Raw genomic sequence first — 17064 nt, forward strand, 5'->3', positions numbered from 1 at the left:
TTCTTGTTGCCTTCCTCTAGGTTTGTCTCATGGGTCGTTTTTGCTTTTTCTTTTTCTTTAAATGTTTTCTCTCTTTTTTGTTTACATATGTTTTATATGACTTGGAAGCTGACAATCAAAAGATCCATGATTTAACCATTTTAGCCATTATTGCACTTGCTTCATCAATGTTGGAGTCTGAGCTATCTTTTGTTTTGTCAGAAAGTTAACTTATAATGATGATGTTTCAAGGACTTATGTCTTGGGTAGCATAGTATCTGAAGGCTAATTTTTTTGGCTTCACACCTGGTGTAATCGATGGACATATTTGGCTTGATATATATGGGGACAACTAGCTTCTAATCTCGCTTTACACATACTTGGGAATACTTGTGAGTTGGGGTCTTTTATATATTTCTTTGTTCATTTGCAACTCTATGCAAGTTGTTCTTTTGTTTTTTTTTTTTCTCTCTTTTGTGTTGCCTACTATTTTTAATTGCTTATTCCACATAATGCTCCTATTGTATATCGACTGCTATGATGCAATAGAAGATTCTATTTTCCAGAGAAAGGTCCATGGAAATTAATTGTCCCATCTATAGTACACGTGAAATTTTCTTAGGTAGGAATCGGTAAAACGCGGGGTTCGATTGATGGTCCTGCTAGTAATATAGACGGGTCTCTTATGTGATTGTGACAGATTAAGATTATGAAATATTGTGTGTGTGTGTATATAATGACAAACATCATAGAATTATCTTACAATAAGAAAGTTTCGAGAGTCCTAATTATTTAAAAGTAACAACTTTCATATAATAATTAGCAGCAGTTAGCACCCCAACAACTGTGGGTTTTACAAATTAAGGAAATTAATTAAGCACAATGAGAAAAACACACACAGAGTACACACACACACACACACATTTATATATATATGCACACACACACACACACACACATAAAAAACCAACAATATTCCTAGCTAATTAAAGAAGATCAAACTGAAGCCTTGATCGTAATTTGGTCAAATTGCATGACTAGTTGCTTTCCTTAGCTAGTAGCCAACCATCTTGCTTGCTTGAAAAGCCTATTATGTGACCAAAAGAGGAATCTGTTAGAACAGAATGCTGAGCGGAATATATCAAACCAAAGGCCATGATGTAGGATAACAAACAAACTAATTGGGATAGCGGGTGCCGCAACAATTATACGGATTGGAACACTTGTTTTGGGTTTAAATACCAAGAAACAAGCTGCAGTGAAGGCTATCAACATGCCTACTATTGAGATTAAAAGCGTAGCGAGTCCCAACGCCAGCCTACGAGGTATTGATACGAGGAAATCCTTTTCCGTGTAGCGTGACGTTAGAATTGACAGGAAAACTAATATTGAAGACGAAGAGAATAACATTGCTACTGCATCTGATACGAAAAATATCGTAAACCAGTTGCTTTCCAGAAACATAGGAATGCCTGTTTCTTGATTGTTGCCACCCGGTACTGTGAAGGCAGCTGGAAAAACCACAGTGGCAATAAGTGCTGACACGAGCATGCAAGAGTTTGCCGTGTCCTTCATCCACTTCTCACCATTCTTTTGCAATTCTTCATGGGTCTTCACAAATATATCCCTAGATGTTTTTCCTCTTTCATTTGTCTCGTTCACATATGACTTCGGCACGATCTTTTCTATCTCCTACAATAACGAATTACTTGTGAATTTAAAATATTGGAAGGGGAGACCATGCAATATTAATATGTGTACGTGCAAAGAGAAGAAAATTAAGAAGTTGACATAATATTTAACTCTCTTACATACTTGAAACCACAATAACTCTCGTTGCATTTGAAGGGCTGCTCCTGATACGATATTCAGTCGATCTGAAGAAGGCAATTCTCCAGCTAAGTGGAGCATGTTGTTTCCCTCTTTGGAATAGTAACTCGCAATGTTGCCCTTCAAAACACCTATCTCATGTATTAAATTAAATACACGCTCTTGTCGATATTTAAGAGCAACATGAAATAATGTTCCATGTTCTTCGTCAACTAGCCATATGAGATCGGGGTAAGAGCGTATAAGTATAATTAGAAATTCAACATTCCCTACTTTTGCAGCTTCAACAAGTAGTTGCTTATGATGTTGAAGCATATGAGTTGACGAGAAATTGTCATCTCCAATTAGCTCTTTCCAAAGGCGGTCAACTAATTGATGGGCTGATGCTTGCATCAAAGCTTTGTAGCATAACCGACCTCCAAAACCTAGTTAGGATTAAGAGAAGATCGTTAATTTGGTTAAAAAGAAATATTAATTATACATATACATATATATATATATATATGTATGACAAAAGAATATCATGATCAATTAAATGATTAAATTGACATTATCATGAGTTAATTATGTATGCTCGATTAATTAGCATTCTGTGTCAAATTTTGCATGAGTATAGATAGTTCTAGTATATATGGGTCGTAATGGAGTATAAATATTTGAAAACCTAGCACTTAACAATTTATTTTAAGAGTCTGAGAGATTAATATAACAGATCAGAAATGGTATTTATATTAATTGTACTTGTAGGATATGCAAGTCCGTACACTTACTTTTAAAAAAATAATAATAATAAATATGAGATTCACATGATAAAATTATTTCTTTTAATAAAGGATCCTATATTTTTTTAAAATGAGCGCGCAAACTATCATATTGTAGGACTCTATTTAACAACATTACTTAATGTAATATGTCTCCCAATCTACTTCTCAATGCCACGTGGGGTATATAACTGTGCATCATGAACAACAAAATATGAGATAACTTCCTAATGGCTGCAGCTAGCAGTTTACCACATTAGCGTAGACGGTACACCTGATCTCTATATATGCATGATGAACAATAAAATATCATCGAGGGAATGGAAAACACATGATTCTAGAAGGCAACTTGCTCGACGTTATCACTGCCACTAATTTCAGCTTTTTGGCAATAGACTAGAGGATCGGCCCTATAATCAAGGATATTAATTAATGCAGCTAGATTAGGCTTCGGTTGGATTCTCGTTAGATTCAATTTCAGACTTATCTTAACATCTAAATATAAATATTTTAAATCACTAACCATCATTTAACTTAAAACTTTTTTATATTTAGAATTCATAATTTTTTTCAACTCAACATCTCTTTACACGTGAGATCCATAATTTTTTTTAACTTCTTATAAATATATCTAAATTTATATTAATATCTAAATACAGTTAAATTAATATTAGATAGATTTCACAAAATTTATTCTATTATTATAACTCATTATTATTTATAAAAAACTTAATTCATCTTAATTCAACTCAATAAAATGTAGCAGCTCAAAAAGTTCACAAAGTGCCAACTTCACTGCCCACAGGCCACAACCTCGATCGCCAGTTGGGCTGCTTCCTTGGACATCATAAGGATCTTTCCCATGACTAGACTCCCCGTCACAACTACATCCCTCCGGACTTTCTCAATTTTATGTGTTCCCCTTTATCCATAAAAAGAAGAAAAAAAAAAAAAAAGTAAAGACAAAGGCTAGCTTCTACCCAAAAATTCTGATATGCTCTCGCATCTATGAGTACAAAGGAAACAACAGTAAGTACTATTAGAATCGTTCAAGACATTTCAAATGCAAAATAGCTTATCTAATCAGATGTCATCTAAAGATTTATCAATATTCCAAGGTGACTTGGTATAATTGCTCTTCATCAAATTGTTATTATTGTAATAAAACATGAACTGACCTGACACTGACGAAGTGTCAAATATTTAATAAGCTGAAAACGTGCTTCGATCTTCACGCGTTTAAGGCCGGACATGACTTCATAAATTTATATACTTGATTGAAAAGCTTCCTCCAGTTTTGTTATAAATATACACTTGGATGCATATAGATATATATATATATATATATATATATACACACACACATATATATAAATATAAATAGATGCACACATGCAAGTAAATTATTAGTTTGGGTTGGAAATAAACTAACAGGAGTTTAAGCATCTTTCCCATACTGATAGCTGACTATTGCTGCCAATTTCCGAAGGTTTTCTGGCCAACATTTTCAATGGAGACCAAAGATGTAGTTCCTTCTCTTCAGTTGTTAACTCCAGAGTATCCAAAATTTTGAGTGTCGTATCTGTTCATAAAAACCAAATTAATAATATGATCATTTTCTTCTATATATACACACACACGCAAACACGTGTGTGTGTGTGTATTTGGTGAGTCTTAATGTGAAATCTCTATGATATACTTGCTAAGAATTAAAAGTTCATGATCAGGTCAAACAAAAGACAATCGGTAATATTGTAAATAATTTTTTCATCGTCATTTAGCCTATTTTAAGTAACTACCATTTAATTGGTTGATATATGAAGTTATTTAAAATATGTCATATTACAAGATTAATATATAGCATTAATAATGTTCATTATTAAAATTCTCAAACTGATGATTCCAAATATTGATGCATAGGACGACATACCATACAAATCAGAGGAAATAGTAGCCTTAAGGAGCTCAATGCGATCCGCAGAAGCCAAGTCTTCAATAGGAGTCACAGAGTATAAATACGACACCATGTCTCTATTTCCAGTCTGTATTGCTGCGTAAAGTGGTAAACAATCGATGTTGTCCTTGGGGATCGAGGGTAGAATTTTGTTCTTTTTCACCATCTCCTCTGCAATTGATACGATTTCAGTTTGAGCAGCAAAATAAAGAGCCGTGCAGTCGTTGGAAGCTTTCAATTCTAGTTCTTCCGGCTTCATCAATCTCACGAGTTTTTTTACAAAACAGGTGCGTTTTGCAGCTGCAGCAAAGTGAAGAGCTGTATCTTGGTCTTTTGTTATGGCGGCTCCAAGGCAGTTTGGATGGTTCTGAATAAAAGCTTCAGCAGCTTTCCAGTCATCTTCTAGGATAGCTCGATAGAGAGTAGCATAAAAGGTAGGAGATTGATATAATGAGATATCACCCTCTTCCATTTTTTTCCTCGATCTTTTCTATGAATATTGAAAATTAGCAGAATTAAAACGATATTACGTATGTATGCATGAGATCATGCGCTTAATAAATAGGTGAATAGATATATATATATATATATATATATATATATATATACGAACACATATATATACATATACATACATATATATATATATATATGCATGGGTGAGGGTCGAAATATATTCATGCGTAAATGCATGCGAAATTATTAATGGTCATGATTTTTGAAGCAGATCAATATATATATATACTTAAATATATATGGATTGCAGAAAGTTAAAGAAAAGAAATCGGCCGTGGAGGCATCATGATCATGCATGAGATCTGGAAGAGCTAGCAATTCATGTGCTGAAGATTTAATATTTGAGGTGGTGAACATTAACACTTACAGCTTCTATTCTAGGCGCAGTTAGAAATTGATCAGCTGAGTACTTCAGAGAGACTTCGTGTAGTACGTCCACCATCACGTTTTTGATACCCTCAACCTTGGACGAGAGTTTTGCTACAAAGCGGATTAGATTTATAGATCCACGTTCAGCATCATCTAGATCTAGTCATGATCATCATGATAATTAAGACTAGATATATATTATTATAATGACTATATCGTCCAAATTAAGATACAGAAGAAAACACTTTTATTGATTCTTTAACCCAAGTATTATTTTGGAAATTTGTCTTCTTCTCCACGTTGTTTTATTATTAAAGTCTTCTTTCTACTGACGAGGTTAGCTGTTAATTCACTGTATATAAGGTAATTTTCTTTGGATATGAAAATGTCTTGAGATTTGAGAAATTAATGGTCACGTCCACGTGATATTATTATTGGAAAAATCTACTCTTCCGTTGGAGCTACTGTCTCCCGTTAAGATTTTTTATTTTTTTTATATAGTGATTAAAGAATTATTTTTTAATAATATTATGAATTTTTTATTTTTTAGAAAAATATTTTAAAAAAATGTAAAAGAAAAAGAAAACAACAATTATGTAAAATACACTAGCAGAGCTCCCAACGGTTGCTGTAGATTATTATTAGATAGAACAGTACACATCCGGCTCCCACCCCCATAATTAAAGTGCATCTTGATGGATCATTTCACATTACCTATTATCTATCGATTATTATTATAAAAAAAAAAAGGTTATATGCAGTACTTATAATTTTATTTATTAGTTTCTTTTATTAATTTTACTTTTAAATTTAAATTTTAAATTTTAAATTTCATAATTTTTAGCATATCAATAAGCAACACATAGATAATTAATTGTTTTATAAATTTTCTTAAATACATTTAGCATTTCTCTTACTATATATATATATATAATTTTGAAGGAAAATTGATGATATTTTTTACAAAAGTACCCTCCGCTTGAAATATGATCTAAACAAAGTTTCATCTCTATCCAACTTTCTCAATTTTAACATTTCTTAGATTCGAGTACTACGCTCTTCCCTAGAGTGGTGCGTGAGCCGTATAAGCTACCACTGCCAGTGACGGTCCTACATCTGCGTATCGGCTCATGTTCATGTTGTTATTTCTTTACGTTCCTGCTATTACTAATCAAGGATTAAGATAGTGGTCGTGAAAATCTCATTCAGTAGGACCATACTAGCAAATTAATGCAGCACACAATTATTAATTGCGGCTTTTAGTCATAGTTTTATAGTCTGTTCATCAGACTATGTTAAAACCATTTTAAGCGGCTTTTCTTTAGTGGGAAATATGTGAGAGTTACTGCGTTTGAATTTTGAATTGAGTTGAGTTGAGATGATAAAATATTGTTAAAATATTATTTTTTAATATTATTATTATTATGAAATTTGAAAAAGTTAAATTATTTATTATATTTTGTATTGAAATTTGAAAAAGTTGTAATGATGAGTTGAGACGATTTTAAGTTCAAAAAATTAAATTGTTTATTGAATTGTTTTGATCTTGCTTTTTTATTTTCTCTGGTGTTGCTTTTGTTGTTTTGGGATGATTGTTGGGGATTCTCACACTAGTATTGAATCTTATATTTTTGTAACACTTAGGTAATCTATGTTATGCTTAAAAAATAAAAAAATAAAAAAATAAAAAAAGCACCAAGCTGGTAATTGGTTGTTGTGAAGTCACGTCATTCCCTCCTAGCTGACAAATGTTTTTGAAGCCTTGCTAAGCTTGAAATTTAGCATTTGCCCTTCTCCATCGTCTCATGATCGATTTACCTAGCTAGCTATACCCAGCAGGCAGAGGTCTCCCTTTCAGAAGTCCCCTTTTCTTCTCTTTTCTTCTCTTTATTTATTTTTTCTTCCTTTTCAGATTCAAAATTCTTTGTGAAAGTGAGATCAAGAGAACACATACTTTTAAGTACTCCACATGTTATTGCAAATATATTTCACCCGTTTTTATAGTTTAATTCTTTCAACAAATTCCAAAACATGACGAGTAGTACGGCAGTGATCATCCAATTAAATGCTATAATCAATAAATGCTTCAAATAAAGAAAGAACAAGCTGAATAAATTAATGGACATCAGCACGAGTGGCAAGAATCAAAAAATGCTTCCAATAGAGAAAAAGACCAAGACAATGGACAACCTTCCTCGTAGCATGTTCTTCGCTGGTGCATGCATGTGTTTTCACCTTCAAGCGCGCGCGGTCATCAAGAAGCTGAGGGAAAAATTACAAAAATAAAGAGGCCCGATATCCTGACTCAACTTTCAATACGAAAAGATAAATTAAGAAGCATGCAGCATTGCATCGATCCTTATCTTTTTCAGATAGAAGTTGGGTGGCGCATGCTTTGAAGGTTAGGCTTGATTTAAAACAAATACAGAAAATGAAAGTGAGGGTCGAATGCTTGGAAGGTTGGGTTTGAAATCCAATGGGCAAAGAACATGAGTGATCAGAATAAGTTTCCTACTGCCAAAGGCGACTTGTCATGTTTTAACATCTGTTATTTATATCACTGTGATTTTAGGTTATTTAATTAAACACAATAAGTATATGAGTTTTCATATTTTTTATAATTTGGAGCCTCAATTTTCAATTTTCACAAAGTTAATATATGAGTTTTCACATTTTTCTAATTCAAGGCCTCTACAATATGGCATTATTAGTATGTCACATTTCGATTAGCTGACGTGGATATTAATCCCACTTACGTATTAGCAAATCAAAGACTAACATCATGGATTCACGTGGATATATAGTACTTACGATTTTGAGCAGAATTACATTTATTTACAATTTTATTTAAAATATTCATGAATTTAGTAATTCTCTTTTGAAATTTAAATTTTGAATTTTAAATTTAATAATTTTCAGTATATCAATATTGAAATGGGAGAAATAAATTTTTTATAAGTCTTTCATAAATACATTAGCATTTTCCTAAGATTTTATGTGATTTAACATCAGGCAACGAGGATGATCACGTGCTGTTCACATGCATGGTGATCAGCCATTGCAATTTTGGATAGCCTTGCTATTCCCGCTTAAGTGAGCTGTAACTCTTGATCCAAAGCCTTTACATATTATTTAGAGACTTGCGGAAAAAATAGTCTTCAAATTGTGCTTATTGATCATGTAATGAGACAACTGGCTTTGGGACAGTAGTACTGTCAACTTAATAAACTATTGTACTCTTAAAAAAACACGCACTTTCCATATTACTTAAAAGAACAGACTTCAACTTTTTAAAATCCTCGTAATTTTATTCTCCTCAAATATTATTTAAACGCAAAATACATTTTAGTTTTAAATTTTTAATTTTTTTATCTAATCATTATTCTAATACAAAAACTAATACAACTAGTTTGAAATTTGCTAACCTTGAAATTTAGCATTTGTCCCTATGGAGTCTGTATCCTTCATACCATTCATTCTATCAGAGTCTTTTAATATGGCGTGACTTTGTGAAAGCGTCATTAATGTGGCGTGTAGCTCGAATAGTAGTACCATTAATACGGCGTGCTTCCCTAATTTATTTTATCTTCGGTGGTCCGTCAATACTCCCGTATTAGAGGATTAAGGGTTCCCTACCTTTCCCTGCTCTACCATGTACAAGTCCCTGAGATCAAAAAGTGGCCAAGATATGTCAAGCCTCTGTCCCATCAGCCATCTATTTTCTTTTCCCTGTAGACACCTTTCTTTAGGGGTAAGGTTAGACCCTGGGGCCGAGTATCGGGCTGAGGCCTAGTGGGCTTGTGAAGTGGAAAAAATCTCCTTATAGTTACCTTGTCAATTCCTCTCGAATGAGTCCGAGGGGAATTCTACGTATCTTATGCAATGTGAAATGAATAATACATACAAAACTATAATATGGAGAATGAAACATGATGAATAACGTACTTGCAAATATCATGACATACATGGTACATAAACATTGGCGTTAATAATAATAATATATATAACTAGCTAATATAAATCCTAATTTATGATCAAGCTAGTTATCTCGCAACGTTAATATAATATTTCTGGCATGAAATCGATCATGTGAATTAGAAAGAGAGAGAAAACGTGAGGGATGTTGTGAGAGGAATGAGACAATTGGCTAGTAGCATGGTGAACGTGGGACACACACAGTGCTGGACTGGGTGTCTTGGGTTCGGTTGTTGCACTTACGGAGATTTATGATTTTTTCTAAATAACATACGGAATGAAAATATTTATAAAAAGATTTAGGAGAGAGTGCCAACGGGTTCGAGTTCGAGTTGGACTCGGTCGCATTCATTCAAGAAGAGATTTTGAAATAAAAAATATGATCTAGTAGTTCATTCAATGTAAGATTGACCATGATTGAGACTGTTTAGGAAACTTCAATGAGTGATGATTTTAAATTAAAATAAATTTTTAATGGCCGATCTTTAAATTCTAAAAGGAATCTAAATTGTTTAATAAATAATAAATAAGATTTAATATAGTTATTGAGTCTAATTAAAACATCTAATCAACTTAATAATTTATCGTCTATGGACTTATCCAATATAGCCCATTAAATATTATTTAGGTCCAATAAAACTATCAATATTCCAACCTTAGAATTATTAGGTCGGGTCGTTACAACTTTGCACCCATCCATAAAAAAGAATCATATCCCCACCGTTGGTTGCAACCTCCCAAATGTCACACTAGATAGATGGTCGGATAATTTCCTTCTCTATCATCTCTTCCTATAAGACACAATAAGTAGCCTATATATATGACTCACTTATTACGTACACTACTCTTACCTAATTACCTAATTACTTGTATTAATTGTCTACTCTTACATAGTGTTATTAGTATAACATATATTATTAGCTTATAGTATGCTAGACAACAAAATTAGTTGTTAGTTAGACTTTATTAAACTAATTAACAACATTAGATTAATATATATTGTATATATACTATACTAGTGCACTACGTACAAGTATAACTTATATAGTAATACATAGTGTTATTAGTATAACATATATTCTTTGTTTATAATATGCTAGACAACAAATTAGTTGTTAATTATACTTTATTAAACTAATTAACAACACTAGACTAATATATATACTATATATACAAGTGCATAGTGCCCTATGTACTAGTATACCTTATATACTAGTACATATTATTATTAGTATAACATATATTATTAGCTTATAATATGCCAGACAACAAAAGTAGCTATAATTAGACTTATTTAAATTAATTAACAACAATAGATTAATATATATTGTATATATTATAGATAAGGACAGTTCATCCTATTGTTAAACCTGCTTTGAAAATGAAAGGAATTTCTACTTCCTCTCAAGTTACTTCTGCTTTTTACTCAGCAAAAGGAGAAACTGGTTCATCACAAAACCAGAACATAAATGAAGAAGCAGACAAAGAAGATACGTCTTCCATGTCACCAACTGCTTCAGATATGCAAGCCCCTGTTGCACCTGTTTTTACAACTGTTCATCACAGTTTAAATGTTTTGAACAAATCTTTTAAAATTGATTTACCTGCTTTGTTAAAAGATTTTGCTTCCTCTGAAAACAAACAAAGGCGAAAAGCCTATGTTACAAAATTTTCAGATTTAGAAAAACAACGTGTTAAACGCAAATGGAAGGAAGAAATGAATAGGCTTCAACAGCATATTTCTCTTCTGGATTTTGTAGAAAATACATATATTTCAAAAAACACGTTGAATGTTGTTAAAAATGAATTTATCAAAGAAGAAGGTAGGACTGTGATTCAATCCAGTCATCCTCCTTTGGAGACTGTCGTTATCCCTTTTAAAGGATCGGAAGTAATTGCTTCCCCTTTCAAACTATCTGATACTATTGTTTCAAAAGATCCAGAAAAGGACAAGATTCTGAAAGAAACAAAAAAGATTATTTCTCAAAATAATTTTGCGAATCTTGCTCTTCGAACGATCGGAGAACAATTGGATCGGATTGAGGAAAAGGTAGAGAAACCTGTTTTTACCTCTCCTCCTATTTTTAAAAATGATCATCCTTTGGTCTTCCCTAAAGATCAGCCAAAGAAAAAGATTGAAAAACCTTTGATCAGTCTTCCTGAAGAAAGGCCAAAAATTGATTTTAAAAATCTACAGGCCACAAATTTAGAGAAAATTGATCAATTATTAGCTGACCTGAAGAAAGAACGCCCTTCTACCAGTACTCTTAACAGTAATGGTGATGGATTTGTTCATGAAGAAACTTCAGAAGAATCTTCTAACGAAGAATCCTCTGAAGACAAGGATATTGATCTTATTGAAAAGAATTTTCAAAACCTGGAAATAGCCAGATTTTCTTCAAAAGGACCTAAGCCAATGAGTCTGACGAAGAATTGGTATTCCAGACCCACACCTCCTGATTTACAGTTCGAAGAAAAAGTTTTTCAAAACCAATCTTCTTACTCTGCTGACAAAGTTTACGAATGGAATATTGATGGATTCTCTGAACAAGAAATCATCAATACCATGAGTAAAATGTCAATGGTTGCTAATGCTTATATCAACAATAACATTAGACAACCAGATATTGTTATAATTTTAACTCAAGGTTTTACCGGAGTTTTAAGAAACTGGTGGGATAAGTATCTAACCAGTGATGCCAGGGAATCCATCCAGCATGCAGTAAAATGCAATAAGGAAGGATTACCTATTTTCGATGAAGCTGTTGGGACTGCACATCCTGATAGCATCAACACTTTAATTTTTACTATTTTAAAGCATTTTATTGGAACACCATCTAATATAACTAGTCGTGTGAGCGATCAGTTGAATAATCTCAGATGTCACCAGATGTCAGATTATAGATGGTATCAAGATGTTTTTATTTCTCGAGTAATGCTTCGTGACGATAGTCAAAAGCCTTACTGGAAGGAGAAATTTATTGATGGATTACCTCGTCTATTTGCTTACAAAGTCAAGGAAGAACTTACTGGTGCTGATGGATTACTTAACTACGAAGAATACACCTATGGTGACATCTTCAGTGTTGTTAAGAAACTTGGCATTAGTATGTGTCATGATCAAAGAATGCTTCGTGAACAGATGAGAAATAGTAAGAAGGCCAAATACGAAATGGGCACATTCTGTGAACAATTCGGTCTTCCTAGTATTGCTCCATCTAAAAGAAAGCATAAAATTACTAAACCTCATGGTGGCTTCAGGAGAAAACCCCGTGATGAATTTTATAAGAAAACTTATAAAAAACCATTTACCAAATCTTTTCCAAAGAAAAGGAATTTCAAAAATTCCAAAGATGATTCTTCTGGAAAATGTTATTTATGTGGCAAGACTGGGCATTTTGCTAACAAATGTCCCAAGAAAGCCAAAGCTTTTAAAAAGAAGCTTAGCCAGATGGATATTAATTCCAATGATAAAGAAGAACTGTTTCGACTCCTAGAAACAGATTCATCTTCATCATCGGAGATTCTTGAGTACAGCTCTAGTGATTCAGATTATCACTCTGAAGCTACTACTCCTGATCCCTCTGACTTAAAGCTAGGTTGCAATTGTAATTCTACTCATTGTACACCCCCTAATAAGACAATCAATGTCTTAACCAAGGAGGAAGAAGAGGAGAATCTTTTGCTAACCTTGATTTCTCAAATTACTAACCCTGAGCTTAAAGAAGACTACCTTCTAAAGCTAAAGAAGTCAATGCTCCGTAAGGATCCTAAACCTTCTATTCAAATGGTTAATTTTCAAGAAACCTTGGAAAGATTTTCAAAGAAAAAATCCAAGAGTATTTCTGTTTCTGATTTACAGTTTGAAATAAATTCTGTCAAAAAAGAAATCCAAGATCTCAGGTCTGAAATAAGCAACCTCAAATCTGAGAACGAAGTTTTAAGACAAGAATTTTTATTAATTAAGATTGACAAACAACTTGATCAAGACATTCCTTCTGATAATGAACAAACTGAGGCTGGTTCTAGTCAACAGGGTTCCCCTAATGACAACCAGATCTGTTTAATTCGTCATTCTATTCCTCCTAAATGGTTTTCAAGAGTTAATATTATTATTGCTCATGATTTTCAATTTTCTGTTGTTGCTATGATTGATTCCGGATCAGACTTGAATTGCATTCAAGAAGGATTCATTCCAAGCAAATATTTTCAAAAATCTACTGAAAGATTATTCTCGGCAAATGGCTCAAAGATGACCATTAATTATGAGCTCAATAATGCTCATGTTTGCCAAGATAATATTTGTTTTCGGATTCCCTCTGTTTTAGTCAAAAACATGTCTGACAAAGTGATTTTGGGAATCCCTTTTATCTCTTCTTTATATCCTTTCATGACTGAAAAAGACGGTATCACTACCGACCTTTTTGGTCAGAAAGTAAAGTTTCACTTTGCTTCCCGTTTTGAAATTGATTCGGATAAGAGCAAGAAATCTTTGTTTTTAGCAAAACAAAAACATTTGAATTTCCTCCAACAGGAAATAAAGTACAAAAAGATTTCTGAACAATTATCCAATTTCATTTTGATTTCAAAAATTGATGCTTTCAACAAACGTTTAATTACAGATGTTTGTTCTGATTTACCCAATGCTTTTTGGTATAGAAAGAAACACATAGTTTCTCTCCCATACATTAAAGGGTTTAATGAAGCCAATATTCCAACAAAAGCTAATTCTATTCAGATGAATAGCAAGACGCTGGAATATTGTCAAAAGGAGATAACTGATCTTCATAATAAAGGCATTATCAGGAATAGCAAGTCACCTTGGTCTTGTCCTGCTTTTTATGTCCAGAAAAATGCTGAACTAGAACGGGGTACCCCTCGTCTGGTTATTAATTACAAACCCTTGAACAAAGTCTTAGAGTGGATTAGGTACCCTATTCCCAATAAGCAAGACTTAATTCATAGGTTGAGTGATGCTATAGTCTTCTCCAAATTTGACCTTAAGTCCGGGTTTTGGCAAATCCAAATAGCCGAGTCAGATAGGTATAAGACTGCTTTTGTTACCCCTTTTGGTCATTTCGAGTGGAACATGCATTTTAGTTTAAAAAACGCTCCTTCCGAATTCCAAAATATTATGAACGATATCTTCAATTCGTTCTCTACTTTCACCATTGTCTACATTGACGATGTTCTTGTTTTTTCCAAATCTATTGATGAACATTGGAAACATTTGCAAACGTTTCTTGACATCATCAGATTCAATGGTCTTGTTGTCTCGGCAACAAAAATTAAATTGTTTCAAACCAAGATTAGATTCCTTGGTTACGACATCTCTGAAGGCAAAATCAGGCCAATCCAAAGAGCTATCGAATTTGCTGATAAATTCCCTGATGTCATTCTTGATAAAAATCAATTGCAGAGGTTCTTAGGGTCTCTCAATTATGTTGCTGATTTCTACAAGGATATGAGGAAACAATGTCGTCCTTTGTTCAAACGACTCCTTTCTAATCCTCCTCCTTGGACAGAAATTCATACTAATTTAGTAAGGAAAATTAAGGCACATGTCAAAACTCTTCCGTGCCTTGGTATCCCTACTTCTGATTCTTTCAAAATTGTGCAAACTGATGCCTCAGACATTGGTTATGGTGGCATTCTGAAACAATGTGTTTCACCAGGTTCATCCGAACAAATTGTTCGCTTCCATTCTGGAACCTGGAATCCTGCACAAGAAAATTATAGTACTATTAAAAAAGAAATTTTGGCTATAGTACTATGTATTTCCAAATTTCAATCTGACCTTTTAAATCAAAAGTTTTTGGTCAGAATTGATTGCATGTCTGCAAAATCTGTTTTAGAAAAAGATGTTAAAAACATTGCATCAAAACATATTTTTGCACGATGGCAAGGTATTTTAAGTGTTTTTGATTTTGATATTGAATATATCAAAGGCACAAAAAATTTTATCCCTGACTTTCTCACACGTGAATTTTTGCAGAAACCTCACCATGGCCAGCAAAAAGAAACCCCGAGAGAGAGAGAAAAAGGTGAATCCACCACCACCAATGCCCAGTATAAACCTCATCAAGAGTGAGGCTGGATCTGCTTCTACTAGTGCTGTTTCCACAGCACTTGATATTGCCAACAGGTTCCAACCACTTGGCAAACCTATTCAACCACAGACTTTCTCGTCTGCGGTAACTACTTCTTTTGACCCATATGTGAAAGCAATTGAGTCAAAACCCATTCCTATTACCCCTCAATTTTTCCTCCCAAAAGGAAAAGCTGAGTTCTTGAAAAAGAATTTTGTTTCTTATCTGTTTCATATCGAGCCCAATAGCACGATATTTACAGATCCCTTCAAAATTTCTTCTTCATATTTTCCTCCTCTTTTTCACTGGATCCCTGAAGATTTCTCAAAAAATCTCCAGTTTTATTCCAGTATTTTAATCCAAACAAATTCGTTGGTTATCAAACCCATCACTGACAAGTTTGATCCCAACAAACTGATTTATCACAGTGCCTATATCCACAAAGTCATTACTCAAGCAGAATGGGGATCCTCCCCATATGCTACAAAACGTCTTGACCAAATAGACACTGCTTTTTCTTATTTTGATTATATTGATGCTTGGAAGCGCTTCATGTTCTTCCAAACCCCTGCTATGGACCATTCTTGGTTCTTCTGTTTTGATAAAAAAATTCAAAGGAAACCTTCCTCTTTGGTTCATCCAATGGTGGAACCAATATGGATACGCTCCTGAAATACTTCCGGATGAGCTCTTCAAAGCTTATCAACAATTTTCAAAAGTCGCTGGTCCAACTTTAGATCAGCACTCCAGAAAATTTCACCATACTTTACTGTTTTGTAAAAAATACCATTTCCCGTGGATATTTAAATGGAACTATGAAAGAAATGGTGATGTTATGACACGAGTTTATTTCACAAAATGGTGGGATAAATTCGCTTATGTCCAAAAAATTGTTGATTTCTTGATCAGAGATTTTCCCCAGTCTGCTCCAAATTTGCAGAATATTACGAAATTTCCACAGATCATTACTGCCCCATCCAAAGGACCTGAATACCCACTTTTACTTCAGGCCCCTACTTCTCCACCAAAATCCAGGGGGGGAAAGGACAAGGACAGTTCATCCAGTAAATCCTCTAAGTCCAAGAAGAAAACAGACTTACTCTTCGACAGACTTAACAAAAAGGATTTAATCAATATTTTAAAAGAAGAATTATCAAAGTCTTAAAGCAAATCTGAAAATGACTCAGACACAGCATCAGAGGCTTCATACAGCAATCTCTTTGGTAATTCCGGATTTGTCGGGATAGACACAGATGAAGAATAATTGCTACCTACTTTCGACAGAAGGTACCACTTCTGTCAACTACTACTTGAGTTCAAAGAGGACTGGATCCACCAGTCTCCTTTAAGCTTTGTCGTTTTGTGCCAAAAGCAGCTTCAGCCGCCAGACACAATGATGACACCCGTGGTTAAACAGTACTAACACTGTTCACTCACGGATTTACTTTCTGCTTTTACTTTCCTGTGCTTCAACAGTAAATGACAACTGTGAGTCACGGATCCCATGTAAATAGGGACTCCTTCATCTATAAAAGGAGAACCTCATTTCATTTCTAGGCAGAGATCATTTTAGCGAAAACAATCTTGTAAG

General features: G+C 33.6%; 1 protein-coding gene across 1 annotated transcript; it reads right to left on the minus strand.

Moving 5' to 3' along the window:
• Positions 1 to 1029: 1029 nt before the first annotated feature.
• LOC109014667 (ankyrin repeat-containing protein ITN1-like) lies at positions 1030 to 4996 on the minus strand. Its single transcript, XM_018997169.1, has 4 exons — positions 4501 to 4996; positions 4003 to 4152; positions 1795 to 2234; positions 1030 to 1671 (listed from the first exon to the last, which is right to left on the minus strand). Exons 1-4 carry the CDS (start codon positions 4994 to 4996, stop codon positions 1030 to 1032), a joined length of 1728 nt encoding a protein of 575 aa, XP_018852714.1.
• Between the last annotated feature and the right edge of the window lie 12068 nt (positions 4997 to 17064).

Source organism: Juglans regia, chromosome 15 (genome assembly GCF_001411555.2).
Source record: "Juglans regia cultivar Chandler chromosome 15, Walnut 2.0, whole genome shotgun sequence".
NCBI lineage: Eukaryota > Viridiplantae > Streptophyta > Magnoliopsida > Fagales > Juglandaceae > Juglans > Juglans regia.

What these genes read in the sequence shown, in the direction of transcription:
- LOC109014667 (XM_018997169.1), bottom strand. Translation starts at nt 4,996, where the DNA reads ATGGAAGAGGGTGATATCTCATTATATCAATCTCCTACCTTTTATGCT. An exon ending in TATTTCCTCTGATTTGTATG is followed by an intron (nt 4,153 to 4,500) that starts GTATGTCGTCCT and finishes TTTTATGAACAG; the next exon opens with ATACGACACTCAAAATTTTG. An exon ending in GGAAAGATGCTTAAACTCCT is followed by an intron (nt 2,235 to 4,002) that starts GTTAGTTTATTT and finishes AATCCTAACTAG; the next exon opens with GTTTTGGAGGTCGGTTATGC.